Genomic DNA, 20,599 nt, shown 5'->3' on the forward strand with positions numbered 1-20,599 from the left:
CTTTAATAAGGGCTGTTAGGTCTCTGTATGACCGGTGTCAGAGTCTGGTCCGCATAGCCGGCAGTACGTCGGACTCGTTTCCGGTGAGAGTCTGCCAAGGTGGCCCTTTGTCACCAATTCTGTTCATAACTTTTATGGACAGAGTTTCAAGGTGCAGCCAAGGTGTTGAGGGGATCCGTTTTGGTGACCTTAGGATCGCGTCTCTGCTCATCACGGATGACGTGGTTCTCTTGGCTTCATCAGGGCGTGATCTACAACTCTCACTAGAGCAGTTCGCAGCCGAGTGCGAAGTGGCCGGGATGAGAATCAGTGCCTCCAAATCCGAGACCATGGTCTTGAACAGGAAAAGGGTAGAGTGCCTTCTCCAGGTTGGGGAGGATGTACTGACCCTAGTGGAGGAGTTCAAGTATCTTGGGGTCTTGTTCTTACCTGACTCCGCCAGATGGATTTGCTCCGCATATCCATCTGGAAACCTTCCGTTGAAGTAATTTTGGGAAGGGGCGAAGATACTGATTAGCTGATTGGCCTATGTTGGTGATAGACAGGCCAAATAAACCAATCAGATCAACGAAGCATATGACGTACTCGTCAACATGCTTCGTCGTCGCTCGTAACAGAGCGACGACGATAACACAACCACAAGCCAAGCTACTCTTGCTGCTGCAGGTAAAGGCTCGTTAGCTCAGCAAAGAAATACTCTGTAATTCCGATAAAACTTGCTCGATAGCAACGCTAACGCTAGTTTCATCGGCTGAAGCCGCCATGTTCTTTAGACTGAACTGTCATGCTTCTCATTGCGTCACACCTCAACCTGCCTCAAAGCCAACGCTGATTGGACGTTCGTTTGGTGAACGGCTCCAAATTTTCTTTAACGTAAAGTAGCCAGACTGATCTGCGAGTGAAACCTTGAAAGCTTGCGAGATCAGGATGGTCTCACGAGGCTAGTCTTGTTCACGAATGAGGGGAAGATGGAGCAGGAGATCGACAGGCGGATTGGTGCGGCATCTGCTGTGAAGCGGGCGCTGTACCGGTCTGTTGTGGTAAAGAGAGAGCTGAGCCAAAAGGCGAAGCTCTCGATTTACCGGTCAATCTACTTTCCTACCCTCATTTATGGTCATGAGCTTTGGGTCGTGACCAAAAGAACGAGATCCTCGATACAAGCGGCTGAAATGAGTTTTCTCCGTAGTGTGTCTGGGCTCTCCCTTAGAGATATGGTGAGGAGCTCAGTCATCCAGGGAGGACTCAGAGTAGAGCCGCTGTTCCTCCACGTCCAGAAGAGCCAGTTGAGGTGGTTCGGGCATCTGGTCAGGATGCCTCCTGGACGCCTCCCTGGTGAGAATGTCTCCATGGAGGACGCTGTCTGGTTAGCAGTTAGTTCTGTCTCACCTGCAGCAGAACAATACCTGTGTAAGGTGTGGGGATGCTGTTCACCTTTGTGAACGTGTGTGAATGCAGAAGTGTCTGTATGTGTAGATTTGCAGGCTAGATGAGTAAGTTTGTATTTTCATACATTGCATCTGGTTTTCTTTTTGGTGCAGCTTTTTGATTTAATTACTGACTTTTTCAACAATTCTTGTCTGTTTTCAATTCTGTTCATGTTTGTGCTGCTTTTCTGAGGACAGCAATTGTCTCTCAGGCACAAATAAAGTGTTATTGAATTGAAATTGAACATCAAGGATCAAGGAGCCACTGCTGCACTGAGAGTTTATTTCATACACAGGAATAAGAAGTCCAATGTTCAAAATTTGAAGGTAGATTTTTAGATATTTACCCAGTTTAACAAACAATAGACAGAGAGCAGTTTTGTTTTCTGCAGCTTCTGCTGCTCTTGAAAAAAAAACATAGACCTACCCCAGTGCATTCTGGTCCTAAACAGTCCCTTTACTCATAGAAATGCCCCCACAGTTCTTCCTGACTGACAAAAACTAAACAAATTTAATAATTATTAACCTACAAATTAATTTGGTTAATAAACATAATAAAAAGTAACCCAAGAACTAACTTTAAATTCAAAGTAATTCAGAATAAAAATTTCCAAGATTCTGTTTAAAATCACTGACTTTCAATCAGATCATCAAGGTTTCATCTGGACTTTGTGTTCTTCATGCTGAGAACATCAGAGCTGCTGTTTGCTCACTGAGATCTTCATCGGTAGGATTTTTACTTTATCCAGAGTGATGAAGCATGGAAACATCTTGTCAGTGAAGGTGTGTGTGAAGGTGTGTATGTGTGAGTTAGTGTCCAGATCAGAGAAGGACAGCTTTCCTCTGTCCCAGTCCAGATTCACTCTGATCCTCTGGGACTTCTTCTGGACTGAGAGATCCATGAGAGGAGATGGAGGAGACCGTGCTGAGTATTTACCTTCATAGAACAATAGAATCAACAATCCAGACTCTATGAATCTCTTCCTCTGGACAGACTCTGCTATCACACCAAGCATCCAGACTTCACTGTCTCCAACATCAACATCCCAGCTGCGGTTCCCTGAGTTGAAGCCCTCAGAACTCAGGACAGACCACCAGAACCTAAACCTCTCTGGATTATCAGGAAGCTGCTGTCTCTCTCCTTTAGTCCCACTGGTCAGATCTTCAGACAGGATGAGTTCTGAACCAGCAGTGTTTGGGTCCAGGATGAGAGGAGTGTAGGAGACCGTGTTCTCCATATTTCTCCAGATGTTGAAGGCCAGGTTGCCCAGATGTTTGGCCTGGTCTATCAGAGCTCCTGAGGGCAGCTGTGGATCCTCCAGCAGGGGGCAGCGCTGGACTCTTTCCACTGCAGCCTTGTAGTTGTGCAGGAATGAGACGTCTTCAGCTCTCAGCTCCTCCTCTGTGGCTCTGACTGTGTCTGAAAGAGCTGCTATCTCTCTGCTCAGAGCCTCCATCTTCTCCTTCATCATCCCACTCTTCTGCTCCTCTTCCTCCCTCAGTGCAGCCAGCCTGGCCTCCTCTTCCTCTGCTAGAAACTGATGAAGCTTCTTAAACTGCTCCTTAATCAGCCTCTCTGTGTGTCGGGCCTGGACCTTCATGTGTTCTGCTGTCTCATCAAACTCCTCTAGAACTTTCTTCCTGAGCTCCAGGTTCTCCTTTAAAGGTATCAGAGTTTTCTGAAGGTTCTTCTTGTGTTGCTGAGCAGCTTCATCTATGGGTCTGAATCTGTGGTTGGTGTGTTTCTCTGAATCTCTGCAGACGAGACACACTAGCTGCTGATGGTCCAGACAGAAGAGTTTGAGTTTCTCAGAGTGCAGACTGCAGAGATCCTCTGAAGCTCTCTGGTCTCTCTGCTGTAGGAAGGTCTCACACAGGTTCTTCAGAGCCAGATTACAGGGTGGATCTTTGGTGAATGATCTTCTCTTACAAACTGGACACTCTTGTGCTGCTTTCTCTCTCCACCAGTTCTTCAGACACTCCTTACAGAAGCTGTGGCTACATGACAGAACAACCGGATCCTTAAAGACGTCCTGACAGACCGGACAGCAGAGATCCTCCTCTAATCTGGAAGCCATTTAGTCTCTGATTGAAGCTGAAAACACAGCAGACAGACCGTTAAACCAGGAAGCCAGTTTCCCTCCTGCATAAACTTTCTTCTCTTACTTTCACTTTGATTTTCTTGTCTTTCCACCTGCAGCAGTCTGTGTTTCAGCGTCTCGGTCCCTCAGCTCTCTCTGTTCTTCTCGTTCACTGTTAGTCTGCCCTTAGTAGCTGATGAAGGTGAAGATGAAGGTGATCCTCACGGTGGATTCTCCGTTAATCTCTGACACTTTCTGAACTGTTTCTTTTTTTTTTTATGTTCCTGTTGTAATCAGTCTGTAGGCAGATACATTGCGTCCTCTAGAGGAGTTATGTATGTCTGAATTTTTTTTTTAAAAAGCTGTACTTCTGATATGCTTTGTCTGATATTGAGACTTTGAGTTTCTTAAATTTGGTCTATTTTTTTTCTCAGCTGCCAATTAAAGGACCAAGTGAAGATAACAGATATTTATCAGGCTAACAGTGGGTCTTCTTGTGAATTTTTGATAAACCCTACAGTATGGAGGAACCATATTTAGACAGTTTATACACTATACAGACTAGGAATCTAGTCTGTATATTGTATAATTATAAGGTCTCCATACTACAGACTAGGAATGGCCTCTGGGTGCATCCTGTGGTACAGAATACAGTCATAGTCTTATTCTGCTCCAATTAGTGATACTCTATCAAAATGTTCTTGTAACCACTGGCTCAAATGTGGTTAAGTGACTAAGAAGTGTCATAACTTTCTCATGATAGTCTTTCTGGTTATAAATCACTGTCTGCTGGGATGAGGATGATGTTGTTGTCCTTGCTGAAGGCGGTGAGAGCTTTCCTCCACTCTGTTGACGTTATAAGTTGGTGGTTTGACATCGCTGAGGAATTCTGAATCTATGTTGCTAAGTTGTTCAGTTTCAATATCTGGGTTTTAGTTATGGCAGAATCCCTGAGGAAATCTACCAATGTTTCATCGGAGGGTAATTTGTTTCTTTGTGTGTGCTGTAATGCTGACGGTGTGGGGAGCAGCACCAATAACTTCTTCTACAGTCTGTGTCTGTATTGCTGACACCTGCCTTAATAGCTATTGGTGCATGCAACGTTTTTTCCTCAATCATAAAACGCTGAAATCAGGGACATTTCCAGGGACAGCTTTTGCCAGAAATCGGAGACATCTGGGCTGCTAAAATGTTCGAAAAGGCGAGAAGATTGAATGAAAGGATGTTGCCAGCGAGTAAGGACTGAAAAAGTAGGCCAATCAAGAACAGCAACACCATGGTCACTAAATACATTTTTGGTAAAGTGTTATGGGAGTTTTGGGTGGAATTCTAAGCAATAGTAACTGAGTTCTCATCTTTACTAAATGACGAGACGGTGGTATGACGTTCCAGCACTTTTATTGAGAAACAGAGCAGAGATTCACATAGATGGAAAGTAATCGCACCCCACGGTTCCCGCTGCGGTCTCTGTCTGCCCTGTCTCTGTCTGCCTCGCTTTTCGGGCTCCCCCTAATACTGCACCGTGGCCTTCCCATGAGACAAAACAAAGACAGTCTATCGTAAACAATCAGTATCCCTCAGCAGCTGCAGCATTTGGCCTTGCAATCAGCAAACAGTGGATCTTATACACAGACATCAGGTCTCCAGGCCTCCTCTGTCCGAGTGGTGTGAGGCCATAGTGACTTCAGAATAATAATTCTTATAACATTACTCTATTTTTTTTTTTTTTTTTGATGATGGCGTCGTCAGCATCAAGACAAAACAAGATGACCCATCACTTGAAAATGTGAACAAAGCATAGAGGAACCATTTCTGTAAACTCGTAAAGTGGGATCCAAAGGGTTCCCGTGTTGGAACCGGGTAGTGCTGGAACTTTTAGTACAGATCAACATGAATGCTTCAAAGAGGTTTAACACACAAGATCAAAGATTTAGCTTTTGTCTACAATTTAGGGTTCGTCTACTTAAGTAAGGCCTGTTTTAGGTACCTATGCGCACATTATTTTAAAATTACATTAGACTATGGTAAGCCAAACCTGTTCAGTAACCAAGGTCGAATCCGTCTACTCTGACCCACCCTGAATACCCTCCTACTCCTTTCTCCACCCACCCCTACGATGGACAATAATCCACCACTCCAAACTTACAACACCAGGAGCAAAGGAGAGGTTCAGTGCGGGCAGTGCGGGCAGGGGAACCACAGAAAAAGCTACCCCTAGGGGGTAGTAAAAACTGGCAAGCCCCCCTTCCAGGGAGATCTGCTCTCGGCCAATCTGAGCCTGAAAACCCTGTATTGAATCTAAGTGTTTCTCTGTAAATGATAAGAGTTTTCCCCGTAAGCACATTGAGAAGGCTACCCAAAACAACCCAAGATTAGAATTAGAATTTAACCCTTCAGAAGCTGGCTTTATTTTATTTTTCCCTCTGACATAGTTTTTGTGCCCCCAGGCCAGAACACACAGACCCAGCCTCGCCATAAACATTCAGATGTTTAAATCATGGTCAGATTTGTTTATCATATCTATTGTCCTTCTCAGGTTATACTGTCCCTAGGAGGTTCACCTCAGTTCAGCATAACTAATAACATCAGATGATTTTGTAACTGAACACGCGTGTAACGTGGCCTTCTGATATTTTGACGCTTTTCAAAATTTCTCATTAGTTGCATTCAAATTCCAAGTAAAAAATAAATAAAATAAATGAATAGAAAACCCTTAGAAAAGCAATTCATATTTAGTTCCATACAGGTTTGTTCAAAGCACAGTTTTTCCCATCTATTTAAATCAAAAATCATCTATATCTAAACTTCTTTCACATGGACTGGTTTGTGATGAATCATCATTATTATAAGAAATGAGATCTCAGTAATTTTAAATTACTTTAGGGCTAAAAAACAAGTGATAGGATCTCAGCCTAAATTTGTAAAAAAGTAAACTTAACAAGCTTATGTAAAGCTTATTACCAGTTCCAATTTCTAACAAAGCTGAAATATTTCCATTCAAGCCATGTTAATCTCTCCGTGTATCAATTTAATTTGGTCCTGATATTCAATGTTAAAAAACAAACTTTGTTATTTAAATCTCTCTTTTACTTTACCTTTTTGTTAACATAGTGCATGCTTAAAAATGTCATTTGAATTACGGAGCTGCAGTTCTCCCAAAACAAATGATCATTTTGAAACCATGAACAATAATTTTAACCGAATTAATTAATTCACACAGAAGAACGTTTAGTTACAAACGATACATACATACGTTTACATACATACAGATACATAGAAACGATGACAATCAGACAAACAAACACGTGCAGGCCTGCTTTTTTCACTATCTTTAACAGTTCTGTGTTTTCCATAATTTTAAACGTCTGTGGCAACGCCGAAAGATGTTTTCAACGCGCTAAGTTCCCGCTTAGTTTAACAAGTGGAGAGTGTAGCGCTCGCTACGACCCCCGAATGTTTCGTCCACACGGTTTTACGCTTCAGTCCCGCAAGGATACAACTCTTTGTCTCGCAGACACCTGGACGCTTATCCATTTTTGAAAGCTATCCGTCGTTATTAGCAGTTCAGAACACTTTTATCCATAACAGAAGTGTCTCTTGTCAGTCCCCCTGTAAATGCTTCCCCGGTGCAATGTCCTTTTTAGTTCTGTTTCCGTTTTCCTGTTTTTATTCATTTTATTCAATTTTCGCTTTTTTTTTTTTTTTCTTAATTTTATTTTATTATTTAGTAGCAGTACTGCAATATAAAAATAATAGTAATAATAATCATAACCCCTATGTGAGAAATGTCCATGTTTAATCAAATCATTTCAAATCATTTATGCATGTCATGCTTCTGGGCCCCTACTTTTTCAGCATGAAATCGAACCTCCCACCCTGGGGCTAGGCTTGACCCTGAGAAACTCTGCCTTTTACCCATTACACAGACTCTTCTGCATCCAGACTTTTTTTTGTTTGTTTTTATTTATTTTATCCTTTTTTTGTGTTTTTATTATTATTTTCTACTCGTCCTTAGCACGATCGACCAACTAAAATGAAAGGCCTCACATGTGATGGTCGCCTTTTTGGTATAATGGTCGGGGTCCCCACTTATCAAAGCTGCGAACGTCTTCGCAACAGTCAAGGACTTAAGCATCCCTGCCGCTTTCATACACAACAGAAGTGGACAGCCTCTTGCACAAAACCAAGACAAGAGGACGTTAATTGACCAGCTGCAAACTGCTCAGCCGGTCACCCGTTCTCCAGGTGAAAATCATTCTGCCCATCCTCCTCCCAGCATGAGAGTCCGTATTTCAGCTGAAAACGTATTTTAATTAAATTTTGAATTTTAGTTTAATGTTTAAACCTTAGTCACCGTTCGGTATTGCGAACCCTGTTTTATTTGCCTTAAGGATTAAATATAATTCATTATTTCTACCGGCTTTTACTTTTACTACCTTTTAGGTTTACAGTCTTAAATTTTAAAACTTCTTGAGCTATACTTTAAATGGGATTTAAATTTTAAAAGCTTGCAAGCATTTTTGACCAATTGCGTTTGTTTTTAAAAGAGCTGGAAAATAATCCCCTTACCGTCTCATGAAAGAAAGGTTCGGATCTTCGCGCCGACGCCCAGAGATGCTCCGAGACCAGGAGCTCCTCCACGTCCCTTGAAAATCCATTCGGGGTACCAGAGGCCGGATAACCTCTCCGGGCCGGCCAAAGCTGCTCCTGTCCCCGGACTCCCCGGCTCGTCAGTCGGAGATCTTGTTCGTTTACGCCAAATTGTTAATCTCTCCGGCTCAGTGCGCCAATGTTATAAGAATTATTATTCTGAAGTCACTATGGCCTCACACCACTCGGACAGAGGAGGCCTGGAGACCTGATGTCTGTGTATAAGATCCACTGTTCGCTGATTGCAAGGCCAAATGCTGCAGCTGCTGAGGGATACTGATTGTTTACGATAGACTGTCTTTGTTTTGTCTCATGGGAAGGCCACGGTGCAGTATTAGGGGGACCCCGAAAAGCGAGGGAGACAGAGACAGGGCAGACGCAGACCGCAGCGAAACCGAGGGGTGCGATTACTTTCCAACTATGTAAATCTCTGCTCTGTTTCTCAATAAAAGTGCTGGAACGTCATACCACCGTCTCGTCATTTAGTAAAGATAGGAACTCAGTTACTATTGTTTAGAATTCCACCCAAAACTCCCATAACATAAAGTTGAAAGGGTGGGACAGGAACATAGTCCTGCTGGAAAATAAAATCAGCATCTCCATACAGCTCGTCAGCAGAAGCAAGAATGATCCATCCATTATCTTCCACTTATCCTGGGTCAGGTCGCGGGGGTAGCAGCTTCAGTAGGGAGGCTCAGACGTCCCTCTCACCAGCCACTAGTGCCAGCTCCTCTGGGGGAATCCCAAGGCGTTCCCAGGCCAGCCGAGAGACATAGTCCCTCCAGCTAACCAGATGCCCGAGCCACCTTAACTGGCTCCTCTCGACGGAAGAATGGATTGCTCTAGGATTTCCTGCATTGACTGTGGACTTCAGAAAACCCAGTGGATCAGAACCAGCAGATGACATGGTGACCCAAACCATCACTGACTGTGGAAACTTTAAACTGGACTTCCAGTAGTGGCGTATTTAGGCCATTTTTAGGAGTGCTCAAGCACCCCTAAATCTTAGCCCTGAGTGCCTCCGTTTGAAGCATGCTGTGCGCCAGCGGGGGCGGGGCCTGGCGCTCCACGCAGCCTATCACTAACGCGTCTGGCCTTTGAATGACAAGGTAGACACCCCCGTTTATCTCCACTCTCATTGGTTGTGCTGCCTTAAATCCCGCCTTCCCTCTTCCTGATTGGCTGTTTTCCATTCCGTGTGTGCGTGCATGTTCGTGCGTGCTTGGACCGCAAGATTTAAATTTTGATTCATACTGGGATACTGCGGTTACCACAATTCATACTAGGCTATGAAACTAGTCCCAGTTAAGAAACTAAATATTATCTGCACTAAAATAGGTGAAAGCTGCTGAGAGCAGTTCTGTAAAGAAGCAGGAGAGATTTTTTATTTGTTGAACTGGAGAAGTAACTAACTAAGTAACTAACGTTATCATCTCAAAATAGCATTTAATTCTAAAGTATAATACATTTTATCAACAAAAACCTAATCTTGTTACTCTGTGCCACTCTACCAAAGGTCTGACTGAAGACTGTTGTTGTGCAACAGTGATGAAGAGGAAGCTCAGGGTTAACTGTAATGTTCTGCATTTTATGAAGAATTCTTCTTTGTAAAGTCGTCTCCAGAGGTTCAAGAAGGGTAACCAGAACAAAACGGGCCTTTTTTATCAGCTTGCTGAGCTTCATTAGGTCAGTTGCTCTGATGCTACCTTCCCAACAGATGATGGCATTGGAGAGCTCTCTCTCCACTTCAGACTTTTAGAAGATCTGCATCTTGCTGCAAACCCTTAACAAGCGTGGCCTGTTACTTCTTCCTTTCTCGTTTCACCAAGGCCCGCCTCTCCAGTTCGGAGAGTTGGTAGAAAAGGAGAAACAATTGCCAGAGACAAACATTCAAATTATGCATATTTATTACAATTGGAATTTCTTTCAAAGAGAGACAAAAACACTTACATCCCCAAAACGCCTCATTTTGTATATTTACCTGACATCCTAACCCATGGTGCTGCAAGTGATTTGCCTGCTTAACACGACCTGAACACATCTTTAATAGACTGACCGCCCCCTTATGGAATGTCAAGGGAGGTGGGAATCCTGGACAGTCTCCAGGCGCCCATCTCCCCAAAAGCGAAGAAAGTCTGTTTTCCCCTGTTTGGTTCAGGAGCAAAGACTATCAATGGCCCCTGATGTGTCTTCAGGAGTTGACCAGATAAGCATTAAGAGCCATAAAAAGGCTTTTAACCATAAACCATTCCATAAGCATCCCTGATAAGACCTCCCGTGTTTTTCTGTGCCTGGTGTCCCACCAGAGCTTGAAAGAATTTATTGTTTTCAAGTGGGTCAGCAAAAAAAAAAACACATTCTGTAAACTCGAAGCCACAGCTGATAACAACATAACTCTTTGGGCTTTAAGAAAAATACATGTTAACACAAAAATGATTATATATATTTCCATAACACCCTGAAGGACTTAAGTTTCCTCAGGAAGTCCAGTCTGCTCCGTCTCTTCTTGTAGACAGCTTCACAGGTGCGTCTCCAGTCTAGTTTGTTGTCCAGGTGAACAGGTATTTCTACTGTTCCACCACCTCCACTTCTTCTCCCAGGATGGTAATAGTGTTGGTACTATTCCTGTTTCTCCTGAAATCGCTGAGTTCACCTGCAGGCAGCGAGGATCATTTTACCCGTTGGTCTGACAGCAAAATCAGAGATAATGGAAAATTAAAACACTGTGACATGTGACTTCAGAAGAGTCTGTCTCCTTCTCAGACTCATCTGGACCAATCAGATCTTTTTCTGACAGGTGAGAGGAGATCACCAGTCAAGGGAAAAGGTCATGACTGGATGGACCTTTTGCATCCTTAATCTAAGGAGATGGGGAACAGAAAACAATCTCATATCCAGGTATTGAAGTTGATTTGAGCTTTAGCAATTCTCTCAGACAGTGCTTTTTGACAGCTCAGGAATGATGTTGTGGACAGGTCTACAGAAAGGTTGGGACTTCCAAAATTTATGCCTTCAAGATACACTAGCTGTATAGTAGCTACTGTGGTTCTCTCCAACAGTGTGAACAGTTTTGTTCAGTTTTCTTTCTGCTGGTGTTGTAAGAGTGTTTTTTTTTTTGATTCTGTCATTTTTGTCTGTGTTCTTTTTGTGTCTCTGTCATTTCTCTGCTTCTCTCACTCCGTTCTTGTTATCTTCTCCTGTTCCTGTGTCTTTGTGTGGCTATAGGGTTGGGTTGCCAACTTTCCTCTGACAGACCCATATGTAGAGACAAAAATTAATGTCAAATTAAATTAAAGTTTGAGTCAAATGTTCACAAAATCATTTCATGCACAGAAGGAAAGAAAAAGATGTATCATGTCGAAAGACAATGCCTGGCCAAAAAAGTACCTTGGTTATTTTTCAAGGAGTTGGAAACCCTTCCTTTGGCATTAATTCGTAAATAATACCTGTACAGCAATAAAATAAATAGTGTTGGACGTAAAGCAAATATGTTTGACATTATTTGGTAGCCAGAGCTCTATTTTGCTTTTCATGAAAGCTGGACATGAGAAGGGAAAAATAGATTTAATGTAGATGTAGAAATGTAGATTTAACTTATAATGACGTTTAAGGAAACCAGAAATTTTAGGCCTTTTAGACCACAGAGATTCAATAGAAAAGTGCGGGTTTTCACACTTTTCCTCCAGCTCCAGCCTAGCGCCAATTCATGAAACATGTCATCTCAAGGCACTTTGCAAAATCAAAATCAATTAGATTATACAGATTGGATCAGATTATTGGTCAAAAAACTTCCTATATCAGGGAACCAGTTGATTGCATCAAAGTCTTGACAAGCAGCATTCACTCCTGGAGAAGCGTAGAGCCACAGGGAGAGTCGTCTGCATTGTCCATGGATTTGCAGCAATCCCTCATACTGAGCAAGCATGAAGCGACAGTGGAAAGACAAATCACCCATTAGCGGGAAGAAAAAACCTCCAGCAGAACCAGGCTCAGTATGAACGGTCATCTGCCTCGACCGACTGGGGGTTACAGAAGACAGAGCAGAGACACAACAAGAGAGACAAAAAAGCACAGAATCACACATTGATCCAGTAATCTGTTCTACATTAGATGGTAATAGCGAGTGAGCCGTCTTCTCTGGATGATGTCACAGTTAACAGAACGCCAGACCAGGTGTACCTTCTATGAAGAGAAAAAAAGAGAGAGAACAAAAAGTTAAAAGCTGAAATGACGACAAGCAATGCAAAACTGGTGAACAGCAGAACTCAGAGTGAGAAAAATAGACCCTGATGTCCTCCAGCAGCCTAAGCCTATAGCAGCATAACTATAGAGGTAGCTCAGGGTAACATGAGCCACTCTAACTATAAGCTTTGTCAAAAAGGAGAGTTTTAAGATTAGTCTTAAAAGTAGACGGGGTGTCTGCCTCACGGACCAAAACTAGGAGTTGGTTCCACAGGAGAGGAGCCTGATAGCTAAAGGATCTGCCTCCCATTCTACTTTTAGAGACTCTAGGAACCACCAGCAGACCTGCAGTCTGAGAGCGAAGTGCTCTGTTAGGAACATACGGGGTAATCAGAGCTGTGATATATGATGGAGCTTGATTATTAAGGGCTTTATACGTTCGAAGGAGAATTTTAAATTCTATTCTTGATTTAACAGGAAGCCAATGAAGGGAAGCTAAAATTGGAGAAATATGATCCCTCTTGTTGATTTTCATCAGAACTCTTGCTGCAGCATTTTGGATCAGCTGAAGGCTTTGAACTGCATTTTGTGGACTTCCTGATAGTAAAGAATTACAATAGTCCAGCCTTGAAGTAACAAATGCATGGACTAGTTTTTCAGCATCAACCCTGGACAGAATGTTTCTAATTTTGGCAATATTCCGGAGGTTAAAACAGGAAACTCTGGAAACCTGTTTAATATGGGATTTAAATGACACACAAGTTAATGCCATCCAGATTAAGTGATTGATTAATAAGTTTATTTTTTGAGGACTCTGGCCCAAAGATTACAACTTCGGTCTTGTCAGAATTTAAATGCAGAAAATTTAAAGTCATCCAGCTTCTGATGTCATCAAGACATGCCTATAGTTGAAGTAATTGATTGGATTCATCAGGATTTTTGGACACATACAACTGAGTGTCATCAGCGTAAAAGTGGAAATTAATTCTATGCTGTCTCATAATTTTGCCAATCGGAAGCATATATATAGTAAAGAGAATTGGTCCAAGGACTGAACCATGTGGTACTCCACAAGTGACCCTAGAGTTTGAAGAAGATTTATTATTAACATGAACAAACTGAAGTCTGTCCGACAGATAAGATTTAAACCAGCCTAATGCTTTCCCCTTAATCCCTACAGTATGCTCAAGTCTTTGTAGGAGAATATTGTGATCAACTGTATCAAATGCAGCACTGAGATCTAACAGGACAAGTACAGACCCAAGTCCATTATCTGAGGCCATGAGAATATCATTAGTGACCTTCACCAGAGCTGCTTCAGTGCTATGATGAGCTCTGAAGCCTGATTGAAACTCCTCAAGTAGGTAATTACTTTGCAAATGTTTACATAGTTGATTAGCAACTACTTTCTCAAGAATTTTAGATAAGAAAAGAAGATTAGATATAGGTCTGTAATTTACTAACTCATCTTGATCAAGAGAAGGTTTCTTAAGTAAAGGTTTAATAACAGCTACTTTAAAATCCTGTGGTACATATCCATTTACTAAGGATAGATTAATCATGTCTAAAATAGTACCACTGATCAAAGGGAATATGTCCTTAAACAACTTGGTTGGGATTGAGTCTAACATACAGGTAGAAGGTTTAGATGAAGCTAAAATTTTAGATAGCTCAGAAAGCTCTACTGCTTTTAAACAGTTCAGACACTGCGCAGGTTCTAAAGATTCCTCCAACGCTGCCTCACTTACTGAGGACGAGGTAATCGTGTTTGGGGGGATGCCAATTATTTTATTTTTAATGGAATCAATTTTATTTATGAAGAATCCCATAAAATCATTACTGCTAAGAGCTAAGGGAATGGATGGATCAACAGAGCTGTGGCTCTGGGTAAGTTTAGCAACCGTACTAAAGAGAAATCTAGGATTATTTTTATTCTCCTCAATTAATTATGAAAAATATGCTGCTCTAACTCTGCAAAGGCTTTTTTTATACAACAATAGACTGTCTTTCCAGATTAGGTAGGATTCCTCTTGATGAGCTTTGTCTGTAGTCATTTTCTCTCAAATTTCCTAACATTGTGCTTCAAGGAACGCAGCTCCAGGGAGCCAGCTTCCTGTGAATTATCAGCTTCTTTTTCAAGGGAGCTACATTATCTAATGCAGAACACAATGAGGAAGTCACACCGTTAACAAAGGTGTCGATTTGTGAATGGGAAGAAACAGCATTGCTGCCATCTACAGGGCATTTCTGCAATACTGAGAATATCAAAAGGGGGACAGACTCTTTTTGATACTAACCTGACAACAGCCAGCTGCATGTATCGCTCCGCCTAGCTCCACTCACATACATCTGGGACACCGCCATAGGCATTGCCTTTACTGAAGGCTGGGCCTTGCATATGATTGGATAAGCCACTTGTCTGTCATCTTTATCGACGTGCTATTTCAACCAGTCACACCGAAGCTAACCCGTGACGCTGATGAGACCGACGCCGGAAAAAAAAAACTTTATTTTTTTTTTTATGTGTTTGCGGCTCTAGTGCAGGGTTTCCCGCAGCGCTATCTTGGCGAGGCGGCCGTGGAAAACGTGTCGTCCAACCCCCCCCCCCTCCGCTCCGCGAGCCGGTCCACGGAGAAAAAGTCATCCACCCCAACACCCCCCCCCCCCCCCCCCCCCGCTCCGCGAGTCGGTCCGCCTCGCATAAGCAAATTCCTGCGGGAAACACAGTAGTGGCAAGCGTTTTATTGACAGTGAGCTGACAGGAAGAGGGGGGAAGACAGGCGGCAAAGCGCCGCGAGTCGGAGTCGATCCCGGGCTGAAAGCGTCGAGGACAAAAGGCCTCCCAATATGGTTAGCGCTAACCGCTCCGGGGCGCGTCCGCGTACGCGCCCCGGAAAACAAAACTTGCCAAATGCGGTCGGGAGAAGGGCGAAAACATGGTTTCCACCAACAAAAGCCTTCAGAGCCGTTCTCTGATGTTCTTTTAATGAAACAATATCAGATAGATTGGACAACACGGAAGAAATAGCAGCATCAATGCTAACGCTTCCTTCCTCGATGCGAGCCGCCATTGTTGTTGGAATCTCACGGTGGCTTCTCCACTACGTCACATCCATGAAACACCCGCCCTGCGTCCTGATTGGCCAGACCAAAAATTTGGTTGGGGAAATCACTTTCAATGAGCCGTGTCCCAGATGTATGTGAGTGGAGCTAGGCGGAGCGATACATGCAGCTGGCTGTTGTCAGGTTATTTTGATACAGCATTATCCAATAAAGATCTACTATAATGGAACCCGGGGGTGGAGAACTCAGTTAGATTAAACTCAAAGATTATTAAAAAATGGTCAGATAGGACCGGGTTGTGAGGAAATATTGTTAATTCTTCACAATCAATGCCATATGTCAGTAACCTGACATATGGTTCTCTGATGTTCTTTTAATGAAACAATATTAGGTAGATTGGACAACACGGAAGAAATAGCAGGATCAATGTTAACGCTCGCTTCTTCAACGAGCCGCCATTGCTATCAAAACAGTCTCACGTCATGGTCGTGTCTCCACTACGTCACATCTATGAAATGCCAGCCCTGCGTCCTGATTGGCCAGACCATAAAATTGGTTGGAGAAATCACTTTCTATGGACGATGTCCCACATGTATGTGAGTGGAGCTAGGCGGAGCGACATGCGTCTGGCTTGTGTCAGGTTAATATGTCAGCACAAGGTCTAAAGTATGGAGCCAAGACTGCCTCGGTTTATGCACATTTTTTTATGCACATTTTGAGCTCTGCTTCCTGGCCTGGACTCTAGGTTGTCAACATTTAGGAGAACTAATAAATCCGGCCAGATTCCTAGAAAGTAGAGCTGCGCCATCCATACTGGGATTATTGGATTTGGGGGTTATGTGCAAATGTGTGTATGGCATCGTCTTTTTTTTCTTCTTTTTTTGGAAAGTCTGTGCGTTGTGAGTGGGGCACTAGGGTGGGAAGGTGTGAATGAGATTGTTTTTTTTTTGTTTTTTTTTTTACTTGCCAGGTTCGGGTCCGAACCACTCCCTCTCCCAAGAACATCTTAAGTCTGCTTTAGGGGTCCCTTTGGGGGTCTGGGGTTATGGGTCCACCGGCGCCTGCCTCAGTGCTCGGGGGAGACAGATCTTTGGCTCTTCACAACCACTATTGAGCATTTTTCGTTTGGATAAACTTTACATACTCAACTGCACTCTCACAAACACCTACAGGTGCTGGGTTCCAGGTACTTAGTGTTCACTTCAATACAGAAAGCCCATATATTATTTTTTATTTTTATTTTTTTTCTTCAGCTATCACATTACACATCCATCCATCCATTTTCCAAACCGCTTAATCCCTCATGGGGTCGCGGGGGTTGCTGGTGCCTATCTCCAGCGTTCACTGGGCGAGAGGCAGGGTACTCCCTGGACAGGTCACCAGTCTGTCGCAGGGCCGACATTACACATGTCAGATTAAATAATAATACATATAATTCAGCAATGGTATCAAGGTGTTACTTCATTGTATCTATTATACTATATCCGTTGGTTGTGCTGTTCTTTTTACATCTCTCTTTGCAGGTGACGAAGCAGACTGAAGACGTTTTAACATTCTCTCCCTTTTATCTCCTCTTTCTATCACATTTTCTCTTTCTTTTTTCTCTTCTTCTTCGTCCTTTACTCTTCTACTTTCCCATTGTAGTGTCCACATAATTTGAAATTCTCCCCGCATGAATCATAATAAAACTATTTACATGCGTAAACCAAGCGGAGCAGTATGGCGAAAGCTGACTGCTCCACTTGTGAAAGTAAAATCTGTCAAGCTCTATTTGGCATTAAGACAATTCTTATTGCCACATTGCTAGACAGGACACTGGGGGGGGGGGGATACAGGAGGTGACACAATACGCCAAGTTTTCCTGCAGCTTCTCCTGCTCTGGAAAAACAACCATAGACCCACCCCAGTGCATTCTGGTCCTAAACAGTCCCTTTACTCATAGAAATGCCCCCACAGTTCTTCCTGACTGACAAAAACTGAACATTTCAATAATTATTAACCTACAAATAAATCTGATTAATAACCCAAAATATAAAGTAACCCAAGAACTAACTTTAAATTCAAAGTAATTCAGAATAAAAAACTCCAAGATTATGTTTAAAATCACTGAGTTTCAATCAGATCAACAAGGTTTCATCTGGACTTTGTGTTCTTCATGCTGAGAACATCAGAGCTGCTGTTTGCTCACTGAGATCTTCATCGGTAGGATTTTTACTTTCCCCTCAGTGTTGAAGTATGGAAACATCTTGTTAGTGAAGGTGTGTGTGAAGGTGTGTATGTGTGAGTTAGTGTCCAGATCAGAGAATGACAGCTTTCCTCTGTCCCAGTCCAAATTCACTCTGATCCTCTGGAGCTTCTTCTGGACTGAGAGATCCATGCGAGGAGCTGGAGGAGACCGTGCTGAGTATTTACCTTCATAGAACCAAAGAACCAACCATCCAGACTTTATGACTTCCTTCCTCTGGACAGACTCTGCTATCACACCAACCTCCCAGGCTTCACTGTCTCCAACATCAACATCCCAGCTGTGGTTCCCTGAGTTGAAGCCCTCAGAACTCAGGACAGACCACCATGATCCAAACCTCTCTGGATTATCGGGAAGCTGCTGTTTCTTTCCTAACATCAAACCGGTCAGATCTTCAGACAGGATGAGCCATGGATAAGCAGTGTTTGGGTCCAGGATGAGAGGAGTGTAGGAGACCATGTTCTCCATGTTGCTCCAGATGTTGAAGGCCAGGTTGCCCAGATGTTTGGCCTGGTCTATCAGAGCTCCTGAGGGCAGCTGTGGATCCTCCAGCAGGGGGCAGCGCTGGACTCTTTCCACTGCAGCCTTGTAGTTGTGCAGGAATGAGACGTCTTCAGCTCTCAGCTCCTCCTCTGTGGCTCTGACTGTGTCTGAAAGAGCTGCTATCTCTCTGCTCAGAGCCTCCATCTTCTCCTTCATCATCCCACTCTTCTGCTCCTCTTCCTCCCTCAGTGCAGCCAGCCTGGCCTCCTCTTCCTCTGCTAGAAACTGATGAAGCTTCTTAAACTGCTCCTTAATCAGCCTCTCTGTGTGTCGGGCCTGGACCTTCATGTGTTCTGCTGTCTGATCAAACTCCTCTAGAACTTTCTTCCTGAGCTCCAGGTTCTCCTTTAAAGGTTCCAGAGTTTTCTGAAGGTTCTTCTTGTGATCCTCAGCAGCTTCATCGATGGGTCTGAATCTGTGGTTGGTGTGTTTCTCTGAATCTCTGCAGATGACACACACTGGCTGCTGATGGTCCAGACAGAAGAGTTTGAGTTTCTCAGAGTGCAGACTGCAAGCCATTTAGTCTCTGAGTGAAGCTGAAAACACAGCAGACAGATCGTTAAACCAGGAAGTCAGTTTCCCTCCTGCAGAAACTTTCTTCTCTTGCTTTCACTTTCAGCGTCTCGGTCCCTCAGCTCTCTCTATTCTCCTCATTCACTGTTAGTCTGCCCTGAGTGGCTGATGAAGGTGATCCTCACGGTGGATTCTCCATTTATCTCTGACACTTTCTGAACTGTTTCCTGTTTTTTTTTAAAGGCTTTCTGTTGTAAACAGTCTGGAGACAGATACATGGCGCCCTCTAGAGGGAAGTCTGTGTGTCTGCTGTTTTAGAAAAGCTGTACTGCTTTGTCTGATGAGACAGTGCGTTTCTTAAATTTGTTAATTTTTTTTTCATCAGCTGCCAATTAAGGGACCAAGTAAAGATAATAGATATTTGGAAACGTTGTGACAGAGGTAATCAGGCTAGTGGGTCTTCTTGGGAATTTTGGATAAAACATACAGACTAGGAATCTAGTCTGTATGTGGTATAATTATAAGGTCTCCATACTACAGACTTGGAATGGCCTCTGGGTACAGCCTGTGGTACAGAATACAGTCGTAGTCTTGTTCTGCTCCAATTATTGATACTCTATTAACATGTCCTTGTGAGCTCTGGTCACAAGGACAGGTGTCTGCTTGTACATAAATGACCGCTGGTGTAGGACAACACTAGTACGAGAGCAACTATGTACAAAGGACATCGAACTTCTCTCCGTGTCTGTGCGCCCCTTCTACCTGCCTCGGGAATTTCCGCAGATATTCATGACTGTTGTTTACATCAACCCGAAGGCCAATGAAAGCTGCGCACTGGATTTAATTCAACAGACAGTGAACAGATTGCAGGCACTAAGGCCTAAGGCCTCCTCCTCTGTTCAAAGGCCTTAGGTTTCAACTCTCAAAAACTTACAACACAGCTATAGGGTAGTTCATTGTTATTGTTTTGATGCGGGTTTTTCGCACATGCGCGCCGGACTGGTAGGCAAAAGGCGAACACAATGGCAGACGCAAACAGAGAAACTGACGAGTTCTCCACGTATTTTTTCTTTTTTAGATAACATATCACAAGATCGTTTTAAGAGTAAGTTGATGGTTGATGGTATCAGATTGCCAGATCCACACAGCAAAAGCCTGAAGGGACGGAGCGAGTCTGTGAAATGCTGGCCAAGTTTTCCGTACGGCGACATATACAGCTACCTTATAAACACGGCAGGCCAGTACAGACGAGAGAGCACGAAAGCCCCTGAAACCACTGGACGGCCTTTTTCCCGATATAAAATTATTTTATATCGGGAAAAAGGCTCCAGCAACGCCCGCGACGCCATGAGGGATTAAGCGGGTCAGAAAATGGTTGGATGGATGTTGTTCACACATGTTTGTGCAACAGAACAAAGCGGCGTCGGACACAGGCCGCGTCTCAGCAGAGGAAGACCCGCCCGGTAGGTTAAAAAAAAAAACATTTTTCACTACGGATTATTTAGGTGTTTTTGTCTTGTTAAAATGGGTGGCAGTGTCGGCGACATTGCAGCTTAAACACAGAAGTACTAGCGCCCGTGAACAGGGGCGTAATAGCAGCTGTAGCTGCTGCTAGCAGCAGCTACAGCAGCAGCTAGAAGCTAGCAGCAGCAGCGGCTTCTCCGGCCCGTGTAGTGTTTACGCAGCAGCCGCTGGCTGCTGCTGCCGCAGCCCGTCTGAAGCAGCAGCAACTGCTGCTGCTTCAGACAACGGCGGCCGCTGTTGTCTGAAGCAGCAGCAGCAACGGCTGCTGCTGCTACCGCTTCTCCGGCCCGTGTAGCGATCGCCACCTCCCCTCCGCCGCTATTTAAGTAGAACAATGACTAGAGCAGAATGAAGTTGTATTTACCGGAGATGAA

The 20,599-nt window shown here is 43.6% G+C and overlaps 3 protein-coding genes across 3 annotated transcripts in view; all 3 read right to left on the reverse strand.

Annotated features, from left to right (window-relative positions):
* LOC118567221 (nuclear factor 7, brain-like) overlaps window positions 1-19,064 on the reverse strand; it is a 511,141-nt gene extending 492,077 nt beyond the window's left edge. Inside the window, exon 1 of the mRNA XM_036151794.1 lies at window positions 18,708-19,064. The gene's annotated coding sequence lies outside the window, so the exon portion shown is untranslated. The remainder of the gene's footprint in view (window positions 1-18,707) is intronic.
* LOC118567219 (nuclear factor 7, brain-like) overlaps window positions 1,842-20,599 on the reverse strand; it is a gene marked incomplete in the record, with an annotated part of 854,268 nt that continues 835,510 nt past the window's right edge. The window contains 1 exon segment of the mRNA XM_036151787.1: window positions 1,842-3,509. Within this exon segment, the coding sequence (XP_036007680.1) occupies window positions 2,117-3,502 (1,386 nt within the window).
* Window positions 17,258-18,718, reverse strand: LOC118567226 (nuclear factor 7, brain-like). The gene has a single exon (XM_036151802.1). The coding sequence runs from the start codon at window positions 18,705-18,707 to the stop codon at window positions 17,568-17,570; it is 1,140 nt and encodes a 379-aa protein (XP_036007695.1). The 5' UTR covers window positions 18,708-18,718; the 3' UTR covers window positions 17,258-17,567.

Source organism: Fundulus heteroclitus, chromosome 20 (assembly GCF_011125445.2).
Source record: "Fundulus heteroclitus isolate FHET01 chromosome 20, MU-UCD_Fhet_4.1, whole genome shotgun sequence".
In the NCBI taxonomy this organism is placed as follows: domain Eukaryota; kingdom Metazoa; phylum Chordata; class Actinopteri; order Cyprinodontiformes; family Fundulidae; genus Fundulus; species Fundulus heteroclitus.